The sequence below is a fragment of the Heptranchias perlo genome, chromosome 36, assembly GCF_035084215.1.
Source record: "Heptranchias perlo isolate sHepPer1 chromosome 36, sHepPer1.hap1, whole genome shotgun sequence".
In the NCBI taxonomy this organism is placed as follows: Eukaryota; Metazoa; Chordata; class Chondrichthyes; order Hexanchiformes; family Hexanchidae; genus Heptranchias; species Heptranchias perlo.
In genome coordinates, this window is record NC_090360.1 from 2956331 (window position 1) to 2984046 (window position 27716).

At 40.3% G+C, this 27716-nt stretch overlaps 1 protein-coding gene across 1 annotated transcript in view; it reads right to left on the reverse strand.

Moving 5' to 3' along the window:
• Positions 1–11143: 11143 nt before the first annotated feature.
• The window catches only part of col13a1 (collagen, type XIII, alpha 1), a 182457-nt gene continuing 165884 nt past the window's right edge, over positions 11144–27716 (reverse strand). The window contains exons 34-38 of the mRNA XM_067972397.1: positions 25455–25508; positions 23982–24017; positions 21051–21137; positions 16747–16785; positions 11144–15251 (exon numbers count right to left, since the gene is read on the reverse strand). Coding sequence (XP_067828498.1) covers positions 15249–15251; positions 16747–16785; positions 21051–21137; positions 23982–24017; positions 25455–25508 — 219 coding nt within the window. The 3' untranslated portion in view covers positions 11144–15248. The remainder of the gene's footprint in view (positions 15252–16746; positions 16786–21050; positions 21138–23981; positions 24018–25454; positions 25509–27716) is intronic.

The following is a 27716-nucleotide window of genomic DNA, read 5'->3' on the forward strand; positions in this document are numbered from 1 at the left end:
TTTGCTGCAGGAGCAGCATTGGAGGACTGCCCCTTTAAACAGGGCTCCTCCAGCTGACAGCCTGTGATGCGGGTGTGCAGTCCGCCCGCTGCGCAGGTTTCCAACGGGAAACCCGGAAGCCACGTTAAGTGGCTTCAATTTACTTATGATCGCGTGGGGAACGCACCGATTTTATTGGGCGGGTTACCCACGCACCCAGTCGCCCCCCCCTCCCGCTGCCAACCCGCCTCCCTGGAATATTGGGGCCAAAAAGTTAGTATGCAGGTACAGCAGGCAATTTGGAAAGCAAATGGCATGTTGGCTTTTATTGCATGGGGGTTGGATTATAAGAGTAAGGAATTCTTACTACAGTTGTACAGGGCTTTAGTGAGACCTCACCTGGAGTACTGTGCACAGTTTTTGTCTCCTTATCTAAGGAAAGATATACTTGCCTTAGAGGCAGTGCAGCAAAGGTTCACTAGATTGATTCCTGGGATGAGAGGGTTGTCCTATGAGGAGAGATTGAGTAGGATGGGCCTATACTCTCTGGAGTTTAGAAGAATGAGAGGTGATCTCATCGAAACATATGACAGGGTAAATGCTGAGAGATTGTTTCCCCTGGCCAGAGAGTCTAGAACTAGGGGGCATAATCGCAGGGTAAGGGGTCGGCCACTGAAGGCTGAGATGAGGAGGAATTTCTTCACTCAGAGGGTGGTGAATCTTTATAGGAATTCTCTGCCTCAGAGGGCTGTGGATGCTGAGTCATTGAATATATTCAAGGCTGAGATCGATAGATTTTTGGACTCTAAGTGAATCAAGGGATATGGGGATCGGGCAGGAAAGTGGAGTTGAGGTCGAAGATCAGCCATGATCTTATTGAATGGCAGAGCAGGCTCGAGGGGCCGTATGGCCTACTCCTGCTCCAAATTCTTATGTTCTTATGTTAAGAGAGTGGGCAGATAGGAGCAAGAAAACAGTCCGATGCAGATAAATGCCAAGTACTGCATTTCGGGAAAAAGAAGAGAATTAAATTATATATAAATTGTATAATTTTTAAAGGAATAGAGTATAGAGACATCTAGGGGTTTAGGTACAAAGATCTTTAAAAGCTGGATTTCAGGTAGGAAACAAGTCACAAACAGGGCAAATGGGATTGTGGGTTTGATCTAAAAGGGCACTGAACATAAAAAGGAGGGTGCAGAGATAAATCTGTGCAAGACATTACTTAGGTCACAGGTGCTGAGTACTTTCAGGTATTCCAGTGTGGAAAAGCTATACAAAGCATGGAAAAGGTGTAACACACATTGACAGATACCTTAATGATGAGACTTAGAAAATGAAGTATTCAAATAAGCAGCAAAAGTTAAGAGGGGTTGAACAGAAGTATCCATGAAGGGGTTTAGGAGGATAAATGGTGAAAGGTTGTATGGAATCAGTAACAAGGCGGAATAAATTAGTACTGGAAGCATAAAGGGGGAGGTTTGAAGGACATTTTTCAGACAAAGGGTCATTAGAATTGGAATCCTTTACTACAAGTGGCCATTGCAGCCGAGACAATCACAGTATTTAAGGGGGAGCGAGATAAATATTTGAGGAAGAAAATCTATTAACTACTATTGGGGAAACAGTAGGGAAATGGGATTAGAGCGGGGGAGTTAGCACCAACACAAATATCATTAGCCAAATCACTCAAACATGTAATACAGAAAATCGGCCCCACCAAATCTCATCAATTCATCAGCTGCATCCAACAGGACGATGATAAAATGATGACGATGCCACCTTCACCCTCCAGAAGTAGCTGAAGGTTTGTGAAAGGACGGTTTCCACAAACTCTAAAATGGTTCATCCCATTATCCACAGCCAGAGGACATTTCTAGGATGGAGTTATACTGTACTTGGTGCGAATTCAAACCGACCTTCCAGCGGGGAGATGGGGGGTCTAGGTTTTAGTGCACTTGGTAGTTTCCTGAGTTATACTGACAATTTTTGCTTTGATTTGTACCCAACACCATTCTATGTTGATGCAAAATTATAATGTGGGGACACATTACTGACTTTAAGAAGGAAGCAACATCAGGTCTGAGGTCAATATTGGGCCCTAATAAAACATGTTTGTGTTTTAAAGGATAGAGGGGGAGGGGGGAGGATGGAGGGAGGGAGGAAAGGGGAGGATGGAGGGAGGGAGGAAAGGGGAGGATGGAGGGAGGAAAGGGGAGGATGGAGGGAGGGAGGAAAGGGGAGGATGGAGGGAGGAAAGGGGAGGATGGAGGGAGGAAAGGGGAGGATGGAGGGAGGGAGGAAAGGGGAGGATGGAGGGAGGAAGGGGGAGGATGGGGGGAGTAGGAGGGGGTGGAGAGGAAAGGAAAAGATGAAGGGGGAAGGAGAGGGTGGAGTGAGGAAGGGGGAGGATGGAGCAAGGAAGGGGAGGATGGAGCGAGGAAGGAGTGAGGAAGGGGGAGGATGGAGGGGGGAGGAAGGGGAGGATGGAGGGAGTAGGAGAGGGTGGAGAGGAAAGGAAAAGATGAAGGGGGAAGGAGAGGGTGGAGGGGGAAAAAGGGGGAAGGGTTATGAAGGGAGTCTGAATGTTCTTGGTCCCCAGACAATTCTTATTCTGAGCAACATTGCCCCAATCCATGGAGATATCTCGAGGCTGCAGAACTCAGAAGCGGGGATCGGATATGAGGGAGAGAGAAGGGAGAAAGAGAATAGTGAGCTAAAGTGAAGAAAAAAAAATCCAGCTTTAATAAAATTCTTAGTTTGTGCCCTGATCTTTTTCAGTTAAACAAACCATAAGCGCAGAGAAAAAAGCGTCCCCCCTTTTTGTATCACAGGTTGACTAATTCTGTAATTGGTCTTTGGGAGATCTTTATGAAGATACAGTGAGTGGTTAAATACTTCTGTCTAATGTTGTCCCTTTAATGATTACACTCACCCCCACCTCAGAATCGCACCAGGAGGATCGCGAACAGAAAGGACGCTAAATATATAAAGAGTTCATGAAAACCTTCAGAAGACACTTCAACCGTTGCGCGGATGTAAATCTCAGAGTTCAGCTCACGCCGTTTTTCGGAGTCGGAAAAACCCCCCAGATAAACAGCAGCCGGATGAAATCTTCGCCTGATTCTCTGAAACTGTCGGCGGTAAGTGGGAGAATGGAGAGATTTACCAGAAATTACAGCAAAACAGAGGAAGGAGGCTCAGCCCGGCGGCTTCAAAAACCGGGAGAGAAATTGAAAGGGAGAATTTGCTGCTTTTATAAACTGCCTTCAACGGGAAACCGTTTAAGGAACTTTTGTGTCTTGTTTACAAACGCGATGCAATGTCACAAATCGCCGCGAAATGCACCGACCTGTCAGTTTCTTGTAATGAAATTGACAAAACACCTCTTCTCCCTCACATCACAAGTGAAGGTCATTCCCCGGCGGTGTCCCTTCAGATATTAACCCCCTTCAGATATTAACCCCCTTCAGATATTAACCCCCTTCAGATATTAACCCCCTCGACGCAACTTAACGGATCTCATCCGAGCATTATTGCAATCAGCAATGAACGAAGAAAATATATAAATTAAAAGTAGAATCGCAATTAAACGGATAAATGCAGTTGCGTTTCACTATTTTTAGTTTTTAGAGTGAACACTCACTGATGTGATGCTTCAGTCTGTTTAAGGACCACCAACATTCGTTCATTAAAGTTGCTGTTTGCTGAATCCAGGCAGTGAGCAGATTAAAGTGGTGCGGAACGGGGGAGCTCCCATTGCAGCAACAGCGCGAAGTCCGCTGTATTTTTTTTTTGCCCCTCCCGGACTCTGAGTCTCGCCGGTTTATGAAGAGGATCGGTCTCCAGGTGATGGGAGCTCAGGATCAAAGTGACACTGGTACCCAGAGATCACTGGGAAGTCCTGGAGCTGATGGGTTCATCTCACCGCCTCCCTCTACAGGACAAAAATACATCGGAAAAATAAACCTGCCGAATCCGTGAAAAGCACAACATCCCCACTCCGGCCGAACTCTGTAATCAGCAAGGGAAAACAGTGACCAGAACACAGTGTCCAAACTCCAAACCATCACTGATACTAAAACCATCCCATTATCAAACATATCAAAAAAAAGCAAATATAGATATAATTTAAATGTGGTATTATTTTCAAACAATACTAACAGTAAAAACCTTTTAAGAGCCAGAGGCTGTGACAGGGAGACTGTAAGTTTTTTTTCTGATACTGAGTTTAAAGATCGGCGGAATATTTTCCTCATCCACCCATCCCTTTAAATGAAGCCACGCGCGCCATCTCCTGGTCAGATTCCAACAGGTAAGTGAAGACTGGAGTTATACCGCACTGGATGTGAGGTGGGCTTCTTGGAGGGAGATTCCCAGCTCATGGCTCTCGTCCTCTGTATCTTGAGCTCTGCGGGAACTTTTGCATTAATGCGCACGACCCCCCCCCCAAAAAAAAACTTCAAATGAGCGTGAAAGTGGCAGCTTAACAGCAAATAAACAGGGCTGCACCCGTATTACCACAACAGGGCATAGACAGAAACAAGGATGCACCTTTTGCAACTAAAATATAAAGAAAATATTACTCATGATCTAATCGAGGTGTTTAAAATGATAAAAGGATTTGATAGGGTAGAAAAGGAGAAACTATTTCCTCTGGTGGGGGAGTCCAGAACAAAAGTGCATAATCTTAAAATTAGAGTTTGGCAGTCCAGGAGTTAAATCAGGAAGCATTTTTTCACACAGAGGGTAATGGAAATCTGAAACTATCTTCCCAAGAGGCTGTGGATGCTGGGGGTCATTTGGAGCTTTCAAGACTGAGATTGGTAGATTTTTGTGGGGTAAGGGTATCGAGGGATAGGGATCAAAGGCGGGAAAATAGAGTTAAGATACAGATCAGCCATGATCTGATTGAATGGCGGAATAGGCTCGAGGGGCTGAATGGCCTCCTCCTATTTCTACATTCCTAAGATGACAATTTCCTATGTTGAAAAATGCAATAAAATGATGAATAAAATGTAATTCCAACAAGGTAAACCAATTTCTGTAAAATGGTGAAACCGAGTTTGCACATTATAATTTGAAAAAATCATTCTGCAAACCATACTCCACACGAGGCTGAGGCTCAGGGGAGAACTCCCTAATCCAATGTCACAAAACACAACTCATCACACAAGGATTGGCTACTTTCACCGAATGGCCAGTAAACACTCCAAATCTTTTTCCACCTTTGCTATTGGATAGCATGGAAATCCCATTATTATTGATAGTGTTTAAACTTAAGACAGAGTGGAACAGAATAGATAGAAGCAGACTGTGTCTAGTGATAATTGGGTCTAGAATGGGGGGAACATGGATATCATTTAAACAGAGGAGATTTAGGACAGAGAGCAGGAGAAACTCTTTTACACAGAGGGTTGTGAGGCTGTGGAATTCACTCCCGGAGTTAGTGATCGAAGCAGAGAAAATGTCAATGTTTAAGGATAGATCGGTGTTTGAAGGAAAGGGGAATAGAGGGAAATGGAACCAAAGGAGGCATATGGGATTCGGAGATTGCTCCTGTGGAGGATAAACACCAACACGGACTGGGTGGGCCGAAAGGCCTTTCTCCGTGTTGTAATTTCTATGTAACTTCCAATGATTTACTTTTATGGTAAGATCCCATCTGACAACTGTGGGGTCTCTGGGGAGACTTCATCTGTCTGCGTGCCCATATTCCAAACTATATTCTGTGCCTTGGTTGCCCTCCAGCAGCAACATGTGCTGGTTTGTTGGATACTTTCTGGGACTACAAGGAACTTCTGTTTTAATTTCCATTCATTTCACTACTTTAACTTAGTTTGTTATTTTTGTGCTAAAAAATCATTTTGGGTCGGCTAACCTTCCTGGAAAAATTAGGGCCATCATCCCTTTAGATCTTTTTAAGGGGACGCACTTGTTTGTATCTCTGGGGGCCAGACCTGCCTGAGTCTACATTTATTGTGGCCTATCATAAAATGATCCCATTACTGGGAATGCTAGTGGTGTTGTCTCTTTAAGAGGAGGATCCCTTTAATTGTTAAAGGAATGCAGCCAGCTATTAAAAGGGAAGTTGTGCTGGGGACAGAAAAGTGGAGTAATTGATCTCAATGGCACAGTGGGAACGTGTGGTCTTCACTGCTCCCTTTTATGCTGAAGAGTTGGTGGTTTGGTTGCAAGAGGTGCACCAGAGGAAGGCGACCCTATTGGGGGCTAAAGACCACTTTTCAATAAAAGCACAAATGCAAGCTGCATTGGGAGAGGTTGCCCACCATCTCTGTCACTTGGTTGGTAAGAATCCTCAAAAACATATGTCCCCTGATGGAAGGAAGTTCCCCCCACCCCAGGACACTCACTCATCCCTCAGGGGACAGAAGAGCCTGCATCTCAGATTCTGGCATCCCCCCTTCGTGGATGCCCATAACCCTCCTTTAATGGAGTCTAAGCAATGAGTTACCATAGTGACCATTGCTGCTGATCTATTACCAAAGCATCCATGTAATAATTGAACTGCTGATAAGATGTCTCCTTTTAAATATACACTTGTGCCCTTAGTTTTATTTTTGTCTTAATAAGAGCATAAGAAATAGGAGCAGGAGAAGGCCATCCGGCCCCTCGAGCCTGCTCCGCCATTCAACAAGATCAAGATCTTGCATCGGCTATTTTAATTCATCAGCGATAAAACCAAAGAGCTTAGGTTGGTTTTCTAAAAAAATAGTTTTAGATTTTAACTCAAGCATAATAGCAAGTATGTACATTATAGTTTGCAGCTGTTCATCAGAATATTTAGTTGAACATTTGCTTACTCATTCCTATAGGCTTCATCGGTGGCAGAACTTCCAGCTATCATGTCCTATACTTTGGAATTCTTTCTAAACCTTTTTGCCTTGCAACCTTATTCCTCTTGTTCAAAAACCTCTCTCTTCAACGTTACTTTTGGCCGCCTCACCTAACATCCATCCCAATTCCTGCTCAGTGTCCATTACTTCTCTTGTAAAGTGTCTTGGGTCATTTGTTTACACAATATAACTCTGAGTAGCTGTTAATAGTGCTCCACACATCCTACAGAGTTTGCCTAGTAGACGGAGCTTAGGTAAAACTGAACATTTCATTTTTCACCAGTGTAATTTCAATTCTAAAACTCTACCAAGGCACCGAAAGAAATGTAATATTCTAGAAAAAAAGATCAGTTAATATCAAAGATACTTTTGTGAAGGAATGTTAATAGGAGGACCAATAAATTGATAGCATGTTTCCATCTGGCCACTTCATGATCTTTGCTTCACAAAACAAAGTGATGATAGAGGCCTCCACTGTAGATTTTCAGACTGGTCTGAGAAGGAATAACCTCAATCTTACAACAAAAGGAAATTCCAATTTTGCAACTATCTGCTCCTCTAGAGGGCAGCAACAATATGCCAGGCGGGACAATCTGAAGTGAATAATTTCACAGCATGTTTGAAACAATCAAAATGTCCCATCTGAGGATTTTAAAAAGTTATTGGATCATATTCTGAGCAGTTATTTGGAAAATTTGTTGATGAAAATGTTGAGTTTTTAAATTTGGAACATTTTTCATTAGCTGAAAACTTTAGCCTTATCTAATACTAAGAAAACATAGTTTTTTTTTACTTTAAAGTCTGTTCTCAATAAACAGTTCTATTTTGGTTTTAGTTAAGTTTCTAGTTGACATGGGTTCAAAGCCGAAAATTATTATGAATTTGGCAACCAATCATTCTTTGTCATGCTACACTGCTAACAGCTTAACTTTAAAGAAAGAGACATTTTTATTCCATATACATTTCTACCACTATTTAAAGAAAATACCCAGTTTGATACTTCCATTTTCTACCTCAAGCCAATTTTAAATACTTATCAATTTATTTCCCAGTAGTGATTCAATCTTTGTAGACCAATTCAACTGCAGTTAAAACCACTTAAAAATCATAGCCCACTGGGTAAAACAACAAATGCAATGTAAGTCCTGTCTAATAAAACCAAACCATATATGAACATTAGAAACAGGAGTGGGCCATTCTGCTCTCCGGGCCTGCACTGCAATTCAATTAGATCATAGCTGATCTGCACCTCAACTCAATTTTTCAGCCTTAGCTCCATACCCCTTGATATTCTTACCTAAAAACAATCGATCTCAGCCTTGAAAGCTCCAATTGACCCCCAGCATCCACAGCCTTTTGGTGGAGAGTTCCGAATTTCTACTACCCTTTGTGTGAAAAAGTGCTTCCTGATTTCACTCCTATTAGCCTACTGCTAATATTAAGATTATGCCCCCTTGTTCTTGATTCCCCCACCAGAGGAAATAGTTTCTCCGTATCTGCCCTATCAAATCCTTTTACCGTCTTTATCTGTGTTGCACCCCGTCTAAGGCCAATATATCCTTCCTGAGGTGCGGTGCCCAAAATTGAATGCAGTGTCTCCAGATGGGGTCTGACCAAGGCTCTATACAACTGAAGCATAACTTCCTCCCCTTTGTATTCCAGCCCCCTTGAGATAAAGGCCAACATTGCATTAGCCTTTTTGTTTGCTTTTTGTACCCATGCACTGGCATTTAATGATTTGTGTACTTGGATCCCCATGTCTCTTTGCTCCTCTACAGTCCCTAGTTTCTCACCATTTAGAAAATAATTGATATTTACTTGAAATACATAATCCTGAAAATCTGCAGATAACATCTGTTGCATTCAAAGTTTGCCATGAGGGCCATTACAAGAGGATGACGATTGTGCTTTCAAAGCAGGGTTATCAAGTAATTAAGCTGCAGAAGAATTCAGAGGAATGAGGTTCCTTGAATGTCCAATTTATTATGTCATTTGTAAACTGTGAACCAAACAGGAAATTGGAAACATTTCAATCAACATTAATAACAATATAGAGTTGAGCGATCGCAAGCAAATTTTGGGCAATGTGCTGCTCCATTTAATTGCAATTTTCCTGGGCCACTGAAGCGTGCACAGTACAATAGGCAGTGATGGTGACATCAGGAATGATGATGTTGAGCTCCTCACCGTAGAACTGGTACTCCCTTTGTTTGAACTCAACTACAGTCGTACTACAGATCACATTATGAGATGGCACTGTTCACTTCCATTTTTCGTTTAAGTACTGCTGGCAATCATAGAATCATACAACACAGAAGGAGGCCATTCAGCCCATCGTGCCTGTGCCGGCTCTTTGAAAGAGCTATCCAAATAGTTCCACTCCCCTGCCCTTTCCCTATAGCCCTGCAAATTTTTCCCCTTCAAGTATTTATCCAATTCCCCTTTTGAAAGTTATTGTTGAATCTGCTTCCACCGCCCTTTCAGGCAGTGCATTCCAGATCATAACAACTCGCTGCGTTAAAAAAAAGTCTCCTTATCAGTGAAAGCTTTGTGAAGAGTTATCAGTAGCATAGCTGCAACTGCAGAAAACATGCTGGAACAAAATACTAAATGTTTAAATAGAACTCATAGCTTTCAAATTGGCCCAGCCAACTTTCTTATTTAGTGAGAATAATTTTTGGAAGCCTATCACAGCATCCTCTAATTGTAAACACCAGATACATTGGTGCCTGCTCCAATTTCTAGAAATTACACCCATCGTTTTTCAGTGTTCATTTTTTGAAGAGAAATATGACAAAACTCAGCAGTTTGAGTCAACATGAATGTTCTCATCCTTCTCACCAAAGTATTAAATATTAAGCAATGCACCGATACCACAGTCAGTGTCATATTAAATAACCTTTATGGAACTCGCAAGCTTCTTCAATCTCTTTTATGTCCAAGCACATCAGGTTTTTTTTTGTATTTATCTTAATTTTTCTGACAAGTCTACAAACTTCCTTCCCCGCTCCAAGAGACAGAGGCGGACTTGGGAGGGATTACTTGTCAGTGTCGATAGAGGGAGGGTCTGACATACGTTTAAATGAATTGGAGCTTTGATTTACAGATAAAACACACCGTGTAAATGCACCAGCAATGGTGGGATTTTATTCCCACATTGTAACCATTGCTGGCTTTGAAATTATAGCAAGAAAATGTGACCTTTTCTTAGGCGCTGACCTGAAATTGGCCTTAAAAAGCGAGTAGCTTCTGGTCATCATAAAACTCGATTTCTCTGTGGGGTATTGCCTAGCCCCCCAAGAGCCAAGAGTTAGCCATTTTTTAAAATTGAGAAACCTAGATGAAGATAGTACAGTATAATGGCCAAAGTTACAAAAGGAGAAAATCAGGTAGAGCAAAGATAGCGGCTCGGTGTCACAAAGCTTGGATATTAAATGCCTCAGCTTGTAAGAGGAGGGGAAGACTGAGAGGGAAAGTTTTTCACAGCTTTGTGCCGCTGGGAAAGAATGAATTAGAACAGGAGAGTGGACAATGGGCTGGATTTTCCACCCATTCGATTTTGAGAGAGAGAGGAGGTAGGGAGGAGTACTGCACAGCACTAATATTAAATTGAGGTTATGCCATTCGATTAATATCATGTGTTTATTCATTTCATTTCATGCTGTCAATGATGGTGCAAAATAAATTTAGTAATTTGTCATTTTCTTTTGCATTCATATGATTTTCGTAATCTCGGAAAGTTCAGACTGTAAATCTCCACCTTTGCCATTTTCTTCCTCAATCTGCAGACGGTGATCTGGAGCAATGTTAGTTTTTTTCTCTCTGACAAATTGCACAGACTCACAAGCTCATTCTTCTGGAGGAAATTCTGAGCATAAACATCAGTTGAGACTAGGTTTGGAACCTAGATCCCCAGTCAGGCGTCCATTGCTATGACACTAACTCCAAATTGCAAACAGACAGGAGTTTGCACTTATACGAAAGGTGCAGGAGCAGTTGTAATTTTGTAGGAGATTGCAGAATGTCGTAAAGCCCCGGGGAAACCTACTTGCTCTGCCTTCACGTGGTCCTCACATTGAAGCTGGAAGGTGTGGAGGTCGAGGACAAGACTTCCCTTGTGGACGTGTCTATTTTTAAGTCCGTTACTCCAAAGTAGGTGAAGTTTTTAAACCAAAATCATTGAATCTCACTCCCAGTGAATGAAAGGTGATCGGTCTGGACACCTCTTGCAATGTCAACAAGGAACCTATACAGTTCAGCTCCCTTATCTCTGTTTATTGTCATCAATAAAGAACCACAAAGCAGTATTTCACTTTTTAAATGCTATATTCTGTACAGCAGATATAACAGACACAAAACAAACAAGCCAAATTTTGTCTGAAGCCACAGATTATCCATCGCAGAAGCAAATCCCCTTTACAGTCCCACAGGGGAAATAAATGCTGCTTTGAGAATCCCACAGACAGCGTGATTACCTGTGCTAAAGGCACAGATGATGCCAGCCGCAGCAGACAAAATGCTATCAGTTTGTTTGAAAGATAGATTTTTAAAAAAAGGTGATATATACAATCAGAGATGTCGCATGCCATTAGTAAAGGTGAACATTCTGCAAATAGAATCAGTCAGTAAACGGTGTTAACATTCAGATCTCTAATGCTTCACAAAAAATAAACTGGAAATTGGAGTCAAATTTGCTGATCTCCTTCAATACGCTTCACATAATAAACTCAAAAAAATATAATACAAGTTCATTTACAAGTATTTTTTATAGTATCATACATCTTATGCTACAAAAGCAAATCTCAATATAAAATTTTTGTAAATGTCTTTTTTTTTGAAATTGTTAATACTAACATAAATGCTTCAACATTTTTAAAAATTAAATCAAAAGCTTTAAAAATAAGTTAGGCATCATAAATGCAAAATTATATATTGCAATTAAAATTGGCCATTAAAGATGAACGCATAGCCCAGATCAAGTCTGCAGCTATTGTGATGATTCTATCCCCAATTCTAAAAAAATGACTCCTGTGATAATTAAAGTTGTTGTTTAGGAACTCCCCAATGTACTTGGGGGAAAAGCAGAAGATAAAAAAAATGAAAAGTCCTCAAGTCTTCTCAGAATGTGAAAGCCTTCTGCACAGATGAGAAAGTGTAATAGACAAGGAGAAGGTACATTTTCAGAAGTCAGAAAAACAATGCTTCTTGAGATTCATTTATTAGAAAAACTGAAAGTAATTTTTACAACAATTTAAAAGTTTTTTTCTTCATTTTCAAGTGCAGTAAAAATATATATATATATATCTTGCAAGTGTAAATTCAACCAACCAACTTGCTGGAACAACTGTAATGGAAAGATCGATTGCGTCAGCTCAGACTACAGTGTTAAGTTGTTAAAGTGTTTGGTTGGCAGAAGTTATGCTGATTATGGTTTTACATGGAATTACTGCAAAATGGAATTTAATTATCTTGTATAACACTGCAATGACTTACAAAAGCTAAAGTTATTACTTAAATAGGAATGACTGGATGCCTCACACAGCCATATCATAAAGGCATGTGCCATATAGATCTTGTCTATTAAAAATAACTAAATCCATAATTATCAAGCATGCAATAGTGGATTCAACATATGTTCTTCATAGGCCATAAAAATTAATGTTTTTGCTCTGCAGACTGTGCTTTGTTTAAAGTACGGGGCTTTGCTACAACACACTGATCTCTCCCATTGTAGGGTTAGTATGAGCAGCATCAGTTGACATAATGCCCCTTAGAAAGGGATTTTTGCATTAATTACTGTGCCCTGGATCCATATAAAATCAAACACTGGTGTGAGCTGAATAGATGGAACTCTTAATTTATATATGAAGTTTAAAAAAATCTGACCTTTTTTTAAAATCTAAATGCAATTGTCTGAAAAACAGATTATGGGCCTTTTACAAAACTAAAAACCAGGGTGGATAGAAAGTAATTCTTTCCCTCAAAAAAAACTCATTCAAAAATGCAGGGAAAGCAACAAATCAAGTTTTGATTCAAAGAAAGGCAATGATACCAATGATTTATTTAAATGAACTATGCAAATATCAATATATCACCATTAAAAAAAAATGATGAAAACCGCCAGCAGTTCTGGTCAGTTCATCAAAAGTACATCTGTTAAAAGGAATCATTTCATTCTTGGCAGTGTATTTATCTGCTACTCTCTCAGAAGAAAGAGAAGAAACCACAGAGATGGTGGCCTTTCAATTAGAGGCCTACCAAAAATATATATAAACTGCTCGACAGATCGTTCCTATTCGTACTGAAAGAATGAGCCCACATCCGAACAGAGACGGACACTTCAGTTCCACAGTCAAAATGCACACACACATTTTGCTGCTTTCATGCACCATCTGGTAGTACAATGAAGAATGTGGCTCAATCCACAGATCTCAGCGACCACAGCACACAAACAGTCGCTGTACAGTGAAAGTCACCTTCCTAAACTCTGAAAGTTTCAGCACTTCGTCTCCTCCATTATTTTGTGTCAAAACTTTTTGACGAGGATTCAAGGAAGATTTCTCTGCAGCCATTTCAAATCATTCCAGTTTGACCAACTTCATTACTTTTTAGCATTAAGCCATGGTGTCTGACCCTGGTAGTGGTAAATACATCATTTCAGAATTCATCGCTTCACGTGGCAATCAAGAGCAAAACCCCCACCCAGCACATGCGGTACCAGGTACAGAAACATGCACACACATCTCCGGAGCAAGCAGGAACTTAGCTTAGACACTACCTGGTTACAAATTTGCGGTCCTAACTGGATTGTGTACTTCATGTTAAAAAAAAAATGCAGTAAAATGTCTGACACAATTTTGTGGTTTATCCAGTCAGGTGTGTGCTGTACTTACAGGACAATCGTTGCAATTAAACTTACAGACCCTGCTGTTTAGCAGAAGGCACTGACGCGATTTGGGAATCAGATAATGTGGAAAAGCAAATCTGAGCTTTGGAATGAAGAACTCCAAAAGTTAACATTAGCCTGGAAATTGCTGTTGCCCATATCAACAGATCAACACTTTACACATCAGTTTATCTGCTGTTTTACCACAGGCATTAACCCGTTTGAAATAAAGTTATTATTAACTGGTTAATGTCTGTGATAACATTGCGATGGAATGCAATAAAATACATTAGTTATCTGCTAATATCACCAACAGTATTTCTAGAGAAAGAAAAGTTACAAAGAAAGCTGAAATAAACTACCTTTGATAGCACTGACTCTCTGGCCTAGAAATTAGTTGATGCCATGCCTGTTTTACAGGCGTAAAACGAGCGGCAAAGTATCCAATATAGCGGGCGGCAGGCACCTGAACATTCCTTGCCAGAAGTACGCTGCCCACCATATTGGTAAAAGTATATGTAAAGATATATATATGTCTAAAAAGCTGTAAATAATGTTAATGAAATTCCTCTGCATCATTATAGTAAAAACAAACAGTAAGCCTTATTTTTGTTTAACCTGTCAGAGGGTAAAAGTCTTCATTAGTATCTCCTACTATCCCGACTATTAAAATTTATCTTCAACAAGGGAAAGGTGCTGTTGTTTATCAGGGGTCGTATCACCTGGCAGTTTCATCACCAATCACCTCACCATACAACCCTTACCGAGTGTGGCTTTATCTAAGGATTTATAATAATGCTCAGGTTTTGTAACAGCTGAAGCCCAATACTATGCTTTTCTTGCTCTTATTGACCATACTTAGTGTGAAAATTCTGGGACAACAGAGTGACATATTTTATTGTTATTATTCCTGGGTACAATCTGCGATCATTTGATACAGCTTCATATTCTCGTGTCAACACATGTTCAAGAGCTTAACAAGTTAAAATAAATTTTTTTGTACTTTTTTTCCTTAAAAATATAAAATTGAATGCATCTGTCCCTTCTCAATTTCCATTAACAGTAGCCTCTGTTAAAGTAATTGAATTGTTTTTCTTTCTCTTCGGCACTAGGATTTAGGCACACTTGTGCAACAAGTATTATATAAGCAAGACGACACAATAAAGCCATGGCAGGAATACATACATTTTGCAATTGGTGGCCTGGGGACTTGACTTCAAATAACCAGGTCTGCAGTTAAGTGCAGCCCAATCCATAGAATACAATAAGTTATAATGCAACAGTGGCTCTTTATATTATGCACAAATATCATGCAAATGATACTGCTGTATTATGCAACAAAATTAGTGGATGAATACACAGGTACAAAGACAGTGGTAGACAGCATAGGATTTAATACAATCTATACAAAATGTGAACTTATTAAAATATGCAATTGTTTTAAAAAAGATAACTTTTATAATTGCAAAAAACTGTATAAAAATAAATATTCTATGTACACACTCCATTCTGAGGTTAGATCATCATCACTGCAAAAAGAAAAAAAAGTAAACTTAAGTTAGTTCAAAGTCAAACCAAGCCATTGTGGAAGAAGTCATTAACCAATTAAAGGGGAAATTGAACTCGACCAGTATCACATTCCCTAATGTAGTGGAGTCAGGCCAGTGTTACACGTTTATCATTTTTATTATTTGCTCTTAAAATTGATTCAATTTGATCCTTTTTATATGTGTGTTTCTTTCTTTTTATGTCCGGCACATTATCTCTTTATATCCATTGGTCAGACGCGACCACTGGCTTATCTCTGTTTACCAAAGCAATATTCTCTCCTCCCCAGTCTAATTCAAACAAATTCCAAATATTGGTTTCAGTTTATCTTATCTGGCAGCCTCAGCCTGAGAGGATCAAAATCAAAGCTTACAAATTAAATTATGCGATATAATTCTTGTGTTTATAGGACATCCATTTGCCTATTGTAATGAACATGTCAACCTGCTTAAAATAAATGGGTTAACACGTCCATTAACATGGCAACAAAGTAATTTCATAGGAATGCATGAAACATTTGTACGTTAATATCATGTAGCGTAATTTCTAGGCTCAGATCTTAAGCTGACACAGAATATTCTCATAAGACTGAGTCCTGGAGTTTGGGAATCTGGGAAAAAAGTTGATAAATAGCAAATTCTGTGCGAATAGATTATCTACAAGCAACTAATTACTTTTTAAAATCAAGTGGGTCAGTTTCAGTGATCAAGCTACATTTACACTTTAAAACTGTCACTGAAAAGATTACATTTTTTGTGCAGTGATCTTATGACATTTTAAAGTAGTTGCTTCAACTTGTGTAATCCTGATTAAAGCACAATTTGCCAATAAATGTATTTTGATCTGGTGCATGTTCACTCAGATTCTACCGTCCCATATTGTACATGTGCACTCGAAAAACTATATGTATTTTGAGGTGTAGCTGTTTATATAAAACTATTGTTCACATTTCTTAGTTATTGCAATTGGTTCTGTACAGTTTCAGTTCCAATGTGCATTTAACAATTCATTAGCACTTTTACAAGCCTGTAAACTCAATTTTAGTTTGGAAGAGTTTTATAGCCCAAACTAGTGGTGAACTGGTACAGTAATTTACAAATGTAAGGCCCTGGTGAAAAAAGTTCAGGGATTATAACATCAAATTACCATTGCTAAAGGCAGCACATTGTTTATGATTAGTAATGAATAAGTTGGTAATAATCAAAACCTTGTAGAAATTGAAGTCCTAAAACTATACTACCTTAATCAAACTACAGTAATCGCTGCCAATAATGGATATACCCTGCAGCATTTGATTACAGCATCAGGTATCTACATGAGGAACAGGCTTAGTAACTACCATACTACAGAAACTAGTGGCTTCCAGTCAATTCAACAATAAATGAGGTTTCACTCTGATTAGAAAACACACTTTACATGCTGCACATGAACATGCTCAAGTTGGTCAGGAATCCAAATCATTTCAATTTTACTTACTTTATTCCAACAGCCCTGTATAGGTAAACCATCTTCACCCTACAATTCGAAGTAGAGAGAACATTTATATATTTTTCCACTTTTCTTTTTTATCCGTTTCTATCAAAATATCTTCCCCTCATTCACATGACCTTCAATCTCTCCGTCTCTCTCCCAAGTTTATCACTTCTTCCCCATAAATATCTTAACCGTAATGAAAGCTCCCCTTGTAGGAAAGGCCAGGAAACAAGTATCAGTTCAAACGGAGAATGAATGTGACACTATGGCGTTGTAGCTACTGGACTGTGATATATTCTTGTCTTATAAATGATGGCGGGGATAAACCCAAAGGATTTTTCTGATCAAGTCTTTACTGCAGTAACATCCAGTCTAATAGTTGACAGGGATTTCATTAACTTCACACTTTGGAAAAAAGAAATGGCACATTTGGTGTCGAGACAGGAAACACTGTTCATACTCGTGGAAATTAAGTTCACAGTTTGGGGAGGGTCATTTTATGCCTGAACACATGTCAATATATGAAAGTTTTTGATGAAATCTCCCCCTTTTTTTTCTCTGAAACTTTTATCCATCTTCTTGAGGGAGGTGAAACTTCAAAGAGAAATCCAGAAAATTCTCCTTCGTTCGTGAAAACTCCACGATGGTCCATCTAACATTATTACCTGCACTAATCCTGATTGGTTGGTGTCCATAGATTAAATGTCAATGGTGCCATAATTTTACTGTAGTTTGCTTTTCAGTGTCAATACTTACCTTCCAAATCTTTGAGCCCTTTCATCACAATATATTTGTCCAGTTCTTTTTTTAAAAGGAGTAAACAAATATGCCATCAGCTTGTTTTTAAGGAGCCTATTCTATTACTCTGCAAAGAGAACAAAAATCTCTAGTCTTAGTTAAGGCTTGCCATTATTGTACTATTCTACAGGACAATAGGAAAATAATATGTGGCTATTAATATTTCTGCATTACTCTAATGTAGCTAGACAGTAGATGGCCTTCTCTACAGTATGGACAACATTGCTGCTCTTGAGGCTATCAAACGGGGAGCCGGCAAACCCAATAGCAGGTAAGGGTATGTCGAACACCCAATGTCCTTTCTGCTAGAAACAGTTTTTCCTTTGGGATTTACCCACTCAAACTGCAATAAATCCCTTCCCCCACTCCCCCCTGAAAAATAAAATCAGCAAAACCAGCTTTATTTTTGCCGGGATGATTTTCCTTTAAAACTTTATCCTAGAACTTTTGAGGTGGTCACTTTTATTGGAGGGAACAATAGTCCAGAAGTTGGTGATATGAGTAGATGAAAGCGCAACACTTTCCTTTAACATTCCTCTATTTGCTATTTTAATGCGGGTATTAACCCATTTATTCAAAATGGGTCCACATCACGGCTAAAAAGTAAAGAGAGGAATGTCATTCAGTGTTAAAACATTAATAGCTCCAATATCTACTAATATCCACACGACAAAGTAATGACAGTGGCAACGTTGGTTCAAGCTTTATCTCAATACAATTAAAGTAAAAATCAATGGCATCAGCCCTTTTACATAGCACACAAGATACTGTGAAGAACCACTGTAGCATTGAAGAGGGAGGCTTTCCTTCTGATATTCAGGTAGCTATTGCTAGGAATCTTGCACTCTCAGTGTTATTTGCTTTGCCAGTTTTCTGAGCCCAAACTAGCAGATTACCCCAGGATGTGGGCAATTCTTAAATCATGTGAAGAAGGATTATTGTACCACATTGTATAGCAATAAAAAGTACATTTATTTATGACTGGACAATTGTATGCAACATGCTTTTTAAAAAAAATACAGATTCCAAACACGAGAACTATAAGCAAGCTTTAAAACTATTGCTCATGCATTGAGCTTTTACCAGTAGAAGTGGTTCAGTAAAACCTTTTTGGAATTATACTGCTATATTAAAAGAACAGGATCTGTACATTTAAATAAAACATTTAATAAATGAAATATGTTATACATTACAGATAGGATTTCTAGATTACTCTTCACTCTTACAAAAATCGCACATAGCTACTCCACATTAAGCAGAATTTGATTTCTCGCTGATGCACTTTAAAAGTAAGATTTATTTATTTAGCCACACCAAAGCTGATTTTAAGGTAATTAATATTGACCCATTGGTACTCTGTCGTAATGCATTCAGGGCAGGGTTCAGGAAAGTGGGCAGAGAAGGGAGGGTGAGAAAGAAGTGAGGGAATGTTAATTCTTAATTGGTTTTGAAAGGGAAAATAGGAGCATCAATATGATAGATAAGGGAGGATTCTGCAAGAAAATCTACTGCAGCAGCATAAAATAAGTAAGGGAAGTTTGATGGGAATGCCTGGTTTTTGATATAGCAAGGGAAGATCAAAGCCACTAAAATGGAAACAGTCAACTCTCCTATAGGATTTGGGTTAGCATTGTTTAACTATGGTAGAATGAAAAGATGAACTTTTATTTCTATAGCACCTCTCATGACCTCAGGACGTCCGAAAGCGTTTTACAGCCAATGAAGTACTTTTGAAGTGTAGCCATTGTTGTAATGTAGGAAACACGGCAGCCAATTTGTGCATAGCAAGATCCCACAAACAGCAATGAGATAAATGACCATATCATTTGTTTTTTTAGGTGTTGGTTGATGGATAAATGTAGGGCAGGCTGGCTCTCTGCTTAACTGATAAAGGTCTCCTGGAAAAGCTACCTCCCAAATCAACTGATTTTCTTATATTATGAATTGAACTCCGTGACAAATTTTTGAAGCCAAAATGTTTTTGTGGTAAATAAGTGTTTTTTGTTGTTGCAGAAGTGCCAAGTTCGGCAGGTAAAAAATATTAAAAATGGGAAATGAAGAGTGACATGGCATCTCCTTTAGAAAGATTCACCCTCATGGTCACATAGCACTACAGCAGACTCCTGTAATTGATATCTGGCAATATTGTACATCTTATCTTACAAACTTCTCATTGCAGTGCTCCAATAGGAGTTTTGTAATATATGTTTTCAAAGAGTGAAAACGTACAGAGTTCACACTCAGCTTATGTCATCACTGACAAGACTACGTCATGGACATTGATTAGAAATGTGTGTTTTCAAGTGTGTAGGGCAAGAATCTCATAACCGGCAAGTATTACTACCGGCAGGTTTAATTTATGAAAATCAACTTTATATTAGTTGCATCTTACGTAAGTTAGTTTGTTTTATTGGTACGTATTTTGTCTACAATTTGTGCTTCCGAGCTGCTCTCGTTTTGTATTATTCAGTAAAAGATATATTGATTTATGTTATGTTTCTCTGTAAAAATATCTAAATTGGTATTTGTAAAGTGAGAAATACATTATATAAAGTATTTCTGTACATGTAACAAAATTTATAATCGCAATGAACAATTAAATCAGGAATATCAGATTATGTTAATAAGCATATTTGTCACTGGTTGTTAAGGAGTTTTGATGGCGATGTGGGAATAGAGCAGTACATTATCCACATTGCACTTTGAGTTATTAGTTCACTACCATGCATGAAAGTGGATTACAATGATTAACATGCAGGAAGGGTAGGGAGATAACACCATACCAATGGGCAAGGGGCATCGAGCCCATCCAGGCCTGGTAAGCCTGGTTCACCTTTCTCTCCTTTAAAACCTCGGAATCCCTGTTCACAAAATGGACTGACTTGGTTAATACAAATACATCTTGTATTGACTTTCACATTAGATGGAGAAAGGAGGGAGGACCCTGAAACGGGAAAGTCAACGTGCAACGAGGTGGCACTTCATTAGAAAGTGATCCAGCCCCAAGGGGCAGTTTCTTTCCCTTGATGCCCGTTGAGCAGCAGAAATGAAATTCTCACACTCACAGTCAGACTCTCAGTGGACGCATGGTCCACACCGACAAAGGGCAGAAGGGCTCTTTAGTGACTGCTGGGAATTAAATTCCGCAGCTGAGGCAATTGAAGAAATTCCAACTGTCTTGTGTCATTGGAGAGCGAGCAGACCTCGGTAATGATACCTACATCATCAAATGTGGCCCCGAACTACTCCAGAGACATACTTTGCATTTGTCTGTATAGTTTCTGTAAAGTGGAGTTACAGAGTACCACCACATTTTTAATGGGCAGATGCTGGATCCAAGTGAGGTGTGAGTTGTGGCAAGGTGAGCCCATATCACTTGTGTAAAAGGTCGTCTTCAGGTCTGCGGTGACGGAATTCATTCCGGTGGAACACTTGGGCCGATATTCTTGTTCCTCCCTTATTTTTCCATTACAATACCTGACATTTTCCATCACATCGCGAGAACATACCAATGGACAAGGTGCATCTAATCCGGGCACTCCTTGGTCTCCCTTATCCCCTTTAGGCCCTTTAGCACCTCTCTTTCCCTTCTCCCCCTGCAAACAATATTTTTATTAGTCAAGGAACAAATTGCCATTGCAAAAAGCTGGAGGTGGGGGGAATGTTGAAGTAACATTTCCCAGTTTTTACTCAACTGCATATTAATAAAATATTTTTTTTTACCGTACTGGACTGAATAAACCATTGGGAAAATTAAGCCTGACTGTAAACTGCATGAGCACCTAAGTTTTTTATAGGAATGACACTGAAGTTGAATCTGAACTTGCACTGGAGGTTGCTTATGGTGATAGACTGGCTGGTTAAACTAATACATTGTCTACAAAAGGTTTATACTACACAGAGTACTTCAGTGTTTGAAAACACTATTCTGCTTTTGCCTTTAAGATTCAATTGTCCTTTTTTCACAAAATATATTTTTAAGCAAAAATAATTTTTCAAAAAAAAACTTTAAGGATTTGAGTGCACAATTAAAAAACAGAATCAATTACCTGTTCGAAATTATTTTGATATTAAAAAAACATTACAATGGCTATTTCATTAATGCTTACAGTCTCTTTACAAACATCAAAGTGTATTGCATAATGAATTAAAGTCCAGGATCAGAATAAATATTAGGGTGGGTGGGGAAACTTGCAGATTGAGTAGTTAAGGGGTAGCTCACACATTAGGATCACTGTCAGGAAGAGAAGGAAATGCTGTTTGAGTAAGAAGCAAGGAGGATAATCTGGGATTAATGCAGAGCAGAAGGAAGGGATGAAGGGGGTAAGGCAGACCTGTTGGAAGGAATAAGAAAACAGGAGAAAAAGCAAGGAAAAAAAAAGAAACAGCACAGTATAATTTAAACATTTACAAAAAATGATACACATGCCAAAACTAACAATATTTTCATCTGTATTTCTGTTAAAACATACTCTGTGAATTAAATTAGTTTACTTTTTATAATGCATTTTAAAACTCAGTGGATTTCAGTTTACAATTTGAATTAAAAAACATTGTAAAGTATCTGGTTGATTTAAACAAAGTGAAAAGTTTAATCTATCTTTTAATTAAAAGTGTAAATTGTACCTCCAAAGTAAAGCATTTAACATTCACATTACTTGGCATAAATTATTGTAACAAACTCTACAATAAAACCAATTGAAATCATCATCAAATTACTGCTGGGTAATTTATTTCACAATTGACTGAGGGCCATATTTTCCTCTTTAAGAAAAAAATAGGTGTTAAGTGCCTTTTTCCAAAGGTGTTAATGATCTGCAATTTTAGTGTGTGTGCAATCCTGCTTCAGGCAATGTAGAAATGGCAGAAAATTGGCCAATCAGGAAATACATGTAATAATGATTCATTTAACACTTCTCAAACAGCTAATGAACTCTGCTGTGTAAAAGACCCAACATCTGTTCCATACACGATCCACTATGGAGCACTTTCAGAGACACGATCCTCCGAGGACAGAACCTCGCTAGACAGCAGAGTGGGTCAGTGAATCTGGGCTATCGTGTTACAGGACCTTCCTCCGACTTAACGCCCATCTAGCAAGGCTCTGTTCCAGGGTTTGCCTTTATATGTTACATCAGTGTCCACATATGTAATTGTTGCACACAAATAGTTCATAAAATGGCAATTCAATATCAAATGGATAGGTACGATTATCTACTTATAATGCCCCATCTGGAAGTGGACCGGCAGCATTTAAATAAGGCCCTGGTGTTAAATTACCCCGGGGTCTGGAACATAGGCCAGTGAGTGCATGTCACACACACCTAGCCCCCACTGCCTGCCCGAAACCTGCTCGGGGTTAAAATCAGCCCCCTTGCTTTAGAATCCAAAACATCTGCTAAATTAATGCCCTGGTTCACCTATACAGCTTCTGTAGCTGTTCTCTGCTGGAGCATGTGGTTGTGCAGAGGTGTTATCAGCAATGATTGCACCATGCAGTCCATCTCTCCAAGGAGCTAGCCATCTATCCTTCCTGCTTCTTCAAAGGGTTGTGTCACATTTGATCATCTCAAAATGAAAGCATCATGTGAACTTTCCAGAAAGCGTGCAGTATCTTCTGGCAGTGGTTGCACACCATTTGCAGGTGGACGGAGTAATAGTCCTACCTATGTAGATGTGCCATTAGATTGTTTGCAGGTTCATGAATGGCCTGTACCATGGGGAGGCCACCAATTTGGTAAACTTTAGCTGCTGGTGGTTGTTGCTTAAGTGTACGTAGGAAGGTGGATGTGTGGTGAATGAAAGCTTCAGGTAACTCCTTAATGGAACAGTGGATGACTCCTGTGATGTCTCCTCTGGCTGCCTTGAAGACCCCTTGGACAAAAGCTGAGGGCAATGGTGACCTTCACTGCCACTTGTAGTGCAATACAGGTGGTCGACTGCCCCCCCAGGTCTTTGTGAACTAAGAGCATACCTTAGTCATAGTCTCCCTGTAAACCCTGAGCCCCATCATGCACTGCTCCTCCATCATGCCCAGGAAGCAGAGTCAGTACATTCACTGCCTGGGTAATTTGTTCTGCAAATTATGGCCACTCCATTCCCAAGCCTCTCCTCCTGTCACACTGAGAGACACTATTCAAGTAAATACCACTCCATCATCTCAGTGGCAATTCTGCCCAAGTTTACTCTTGATCGGCCTTTAACCTGCGCATGCAAATCTGAGCATGCAACAAGTTTCTCTCCCCATTATTTTTCTTGAACACATTTTATGATGAAGCAGTCCTGCTCCTCTTTTACACATTTTTACTTTTTGTCGAACAGTAACACACAGAGGAAAATATGGCCCCTACAAATAAGGTTTGACCTTTACTCCAATATATCATGCAAATTTTAAAAATGTACAATTAAGCAAGGCCATGCAGATTGCTATTGGTTCTTACCCGGCCTCCCTTGTCTCCTTTTGGTCCTAGTGAACCCTGCAAAATAAAACATTAGCAGCCGTCATGGTTTTCCAGTTGGCAAAATCTGATCTAATTTCATAGCGCTCTGTAAAAACTGCAGGATAAATTCACTGATCTCACACCGCCAGTGGACAGCTGCGTTTGAAGGGATTGAGAGAGGGTGACAATACTGCAGTCCCCCAATTCCTCCTCCCCTCCTCCCCTCGAGCGCAGATCCTTGCTGGGAATGAGGTGCCGATGAACTTAGTCTTGTGTAACGATGAAAAGTTCCCATTTATGTGAACCCTGCAGATTTGTGTTTGATTTGAATGGTCAGTGGTGTTACACAATGTATTGTGGATAGTTGTATGGGAAGCAGGATTAGCCGCCCTGGTTGCACCGATTTGCTGAGGGGACAATGAGAAGAGATTTGGTAGCGATTAGCAAAGGGGTGCTGTACACGTGCAACTGAACACACAGACTCGTGTGTATATGCGTATTGCCGCTGTGACATCGTCATGTTCTGTGCTGTGCTTTGTGGCTGGTTTTGCCAGGCATAGGTGATCCAGTGACACAAAGTGTGAGACCCCAGCCAATCAAAACACCGCAGGGTGCGAGACCCCAGCCAATCAAAACACCACAGGGTGCGAGACCCCCAGCCAATCAAAACACCACAGGGTGTGAGACCCCAGCCAATCAAAACACCACAGGGTGTGAGACCCCAGCCAATCAAAACACCACAGGGTGCGAGACCCCAGCCAATCAAAACACCACAGGGTGCGAGACCCCAGCCAATCAAAACACCACAGGGTGTGAGACCCCAGCCAATCAAAACACCACAGGGGGTGAGATCCCAGCCAATCAAAACAGCTGAATGAAGGCACAGCAGTTCTCCAGGGAGCACAAACTGGAAGTCTACCTCCCAATGGCCACTTCAGGTTGGTCTGGTAGTCAGGGGAATTTGGCAGCTCCTATACACTTTGGTACTACGGTGTTATGGCAGGGAATGTAAAGAAGTGAAGAAAATAACTTACAGACTGGGATAGAATGAAATGAATATCAGAACCAGAAGAAAAATTGTCTTCAGTTCCCCGAATAAGGTAAATCCAGTCCCCACACTCCAAGAGGCTTTGAGTGTGGTTTCACATCTTTGCCACCAAGATGGACCTATTTTGTAGTTGCCCACCTTCCTGAAAGTCACAGCTACTCCATGTTGATTACATTACCATAAGGTAGAATATACAGCTCTTCCAATCCATGGCAAGAGCCGAAACAGCGAGGCTCAATTCTAACCTATCACGGCTGGCAAGAATGAGGAGTTTCGGTTGGAATCCCAATTTACACTCAATGGAGCTGAAAATCGAACGGGGTGTAATTCGGACAATCGACCCGATCCCGTCCCATTCTCACCGGGTGTGTTAGGTTAAAATCGGGGCTAGGTTCAGAACACAAAATATTAACTAGCTTCCTTACAGGTAATCCCCGCGGTCCAATTGGTCCTGTAAATCCAGGGTCGCCTTTGTCACCCTAAAACAGATACCAACACAGTTATTTCAATGTTGCAAACATACTGCACATACATTCAATGTAAATGGTGATTCTACTCACTACATTACCGGTGCTAACTTCTTCCATCAAAGTCATGACAAATAAAAATGCCAATCTCTTATGGTTTTATGGCTCTGTTCCCTCCTTTGGAAAGACATTAGATGAATTCACTTTTGGAGTTGAGCTCCTACTTCTTGTGTACTTTAGATTTGAGGTTAGGATCAGATCAGCCATGATCTTATTGAATGGCGGATCAGGCTCGAGGGGCCGATTGGCCTACTCCTGCTCCTATTTCTTATGTTCTTAATACATGGATGGTAAAGCACTCACATGATTATGCGATGTGTCAAATGGGTGTTCAGGTGGCTGATATTCCAGCATTCTTAATCATGAGATGCACACTTGCATTTACAATCAAATATCGGGCTCCCCAATGGCTCAGTTGGTAAGTGAATTAACCTGTGTGGAACAGAGGCATACTGACTAGAAACCACATTATCCCCACTCTAATTATCTGATGTTAGTGGTTTGGGTGCTATGATTGACTGCAGCATCCCTGAGTTAGCTAAGGGCAGAGCCATAGTTGGCTGTGATGCCCTCCACAGAGGAATACCCTGTTGACACACTGGGGGCAATTTTAACCTAACCCGGACGCTGACTGGGTCGGGTGCAACACTGGTTTTACACACCGCCCGATATTACTCTCACTGTAGTCAGAGTCAAGTAATATTGGGCAGAGTTTAAAACCCCGTTACACCCAATCGTGTGGGAGTCCCGCTGACAAGTTGGGTTCGAATTAGTTCCACTGACTCAGCTCATGTCAAGATTGGTCACTTGGGCCAGGAACAGGAGGCCGCCCAGATTTGTGGAACTATATCATAGCTGGAGTCTGCACCTTCAGATAAAGACAGAACACATGGGAGTTGGGGAAGAGAGTAAAGACCAGTAATTGCACAGATGCAGTTGTTTTGAAAAAAATACACATTATAGCATTGGAATATATGAAAATCACTTTAATTAAATCCAAATGTAGTCACTTTCATCAAAAGTTCAGAATTTCTAATACTTTAATTACATCTTTCTTAACTGACTACCACAATGGTGCCTTTTTTAACTAAAAAATTAGGCACTGTGGGAAATGAGATGCCTGTTATTAAACAGAATGCTGATCAGATTCACATTTACACAGATCTTTAAAGCAAAAATTCCTTTTGTCTGTTGTATATGTCGGGTTGGTCGACGATTTCATGATTGTTGAGTCTGACCGCAAGGAGCCAGTCAACTTTCTTCTGCGTCACTGATTAAGTGTTTAAGGTCCTGAGGTTACACCATGGGATACTTCCTTCTCCCCTAAATCCATCCCCATCCTCATCTCCTCCATGAAGTCTACAGCCTGCTTCTTTCACCCACTCGATCGACTTATCTCCTGATTCAACCCCGGATCACACTTCGACCCAGTGTTTGATCAAATCGTCAGCTGCTCTCTCTCCTCGGATACCGTCTCCAGTCCCCCCGCCCCAAAATCACGGTAATCACCCCATTCCTTAAGGAGCCTGACTTTGACCCCTGTGTCCTTTCCAACTGCTGCTCCCACCCACAACCTCCCTTTCTCTGTAAGGTTCTGGAATGCGTCACCATAACGCCACTCTGCGCCCGTCTCTCTCACCACTCTAAAGTTCAAATCCCTTCAGTTTAGTTTCAATCCTGTTCACAGCATTGAGACTTCTGTGGTCATCATTATTCTGTGTATCTGCGACTGAAGTGCGCTCTCTCTCCTCATTCTCTCTTTGGCTTTTAGCACCGTTGAATTTCAGGTAAGTGCGTTACCCGATCATCCACCAGCGTCTCAGGCTGCAATTTCAGGACCGAAGTGTTTCTGTCTTCCCCCTTTCCAATTTGTTATTTTCTACTTTCAATATTCACCAATCATATTATCCGAAACCTTTCCATTCTCTTCCACTCCACCAAACAGTCACTTTCACTTTCTAGCAAAAAAAAAATCTATCTAATCACATTACAGCAGAAAGATTCTCTGAGATATTGTCAGCATGACCTCATGAACCCAACTATAAGCAAAGACACAAGTTCTCAAATAAACAAAAATCACAAACTTACCCATAAACCCGGCTTGTATAATTCTCCCTCTCCCCACAAATAGCACAACGCAGGTCTCTGAGTATCCTGAGC